This window comes from Volvox carteri, assembly GCF_000143455.1.
Source record: "Volvox carteri f. nagariensis unplaced genomic scaffold VOLCAscaffold_599, whole genome shotgun sequence".
Classification (NCBI taxonomy): domain Eukaryota; kingdom Viridiplantae; phylum Chlorophyta; class Chlorophyceae; order Chlamydomonadales; family Volvocaceae; genus Volvox; species Volvox carteri.
Window position 1 is genome coordinate 1 of NW_003308108.1, and position 816 is coordinate 816.

General features: G+C 50.4%; 1 protein-coding gene across 1 annotated transcript; it reads left to right on the forward strand.

Annotated features, from left to right (window-relative positions):
- Positions 1–199: 199 nt before the first annotated feature.
- On the forward strand, positions 200–683 carry VOLCADRAFT_101274 (uncharacterized protein; the record flags this gene model as incomplete). The annotated part of the gene is made up of 2 exons (XM_002959707.1): positions 200–321; positions 411–683. Coding segments are annotated over 2 exons (393 nt in total), but the record flags the coding sequence as incomplete, so codon positions are not given.
- Positions 684–816: the final 133 nt, after the last annotated feature.

Genomic DNA, 816 nt, shown 5'->3' on the forward strand with positions numbered 1-816 from the left:
CTGCATTTTGCAGGATGGTCTCTAACAATATGGATTCTAGTTGAATATTGCCCTCGAGAACAAGCAATGCATGGACAGTTTTTTTATATGCACCAGAGCCCTTCTGCAAAGCTATGCCTGTGTCCTGCTGCTGTTGATCATTCACTCCACTCACTTGATGACCAAGGCCACCCCCTTGCCCTTGTGTGTTTTGTTGCAGTTACCGGGACGCCTGGGATTGGAAAGAGCTACTTCTTTTACTACATGCTGTTGCGGCTGCTGCACAGCCCATCGCCACCGCCCTTCATCCTTTGGGAGCACTACGGATTTCCTGGTGTAATGGTGGGTTACCCCTGTACTGTGCTGTATCTGTGTGCTGGTGTAGAAGCGTCTTGACATTTTTCCTTTTTTATGCCCTTTCTGGTCACCAGTGGTGCTACATGCATGAGACAGGCCAGGTCCAGTATTCCAGCAATGGCCGTGTGGCTTTCTTGGAGGCGTTCCGCAATCCCGAGACCTGGTGGGTTCTAGCTGCACAGTGCAGCACACTGATAGTGTGCTACAGGGTGCCATACATACATACCCCCGTCCAGGACATCCAGGACATCCCAGCCATTTCCTTTGGCCTTGCTTTTGGTAGGGGAATGGTTGGGATTTACTTAATAGCCTTTGCCCTAGCTGGGTTTTGTTCAGTTGGGACTTGATAATACACTTTGAGCTCATTATCACTGCAACACCTTTCCCCCATGGAGGTGCTGCTGAACGGCTCAGTTCGGCTGAGGCAGGGTTGTTCGGCTGAGTTGTGCCATGGGTATGACTCTTACAATGTGTTTCGAC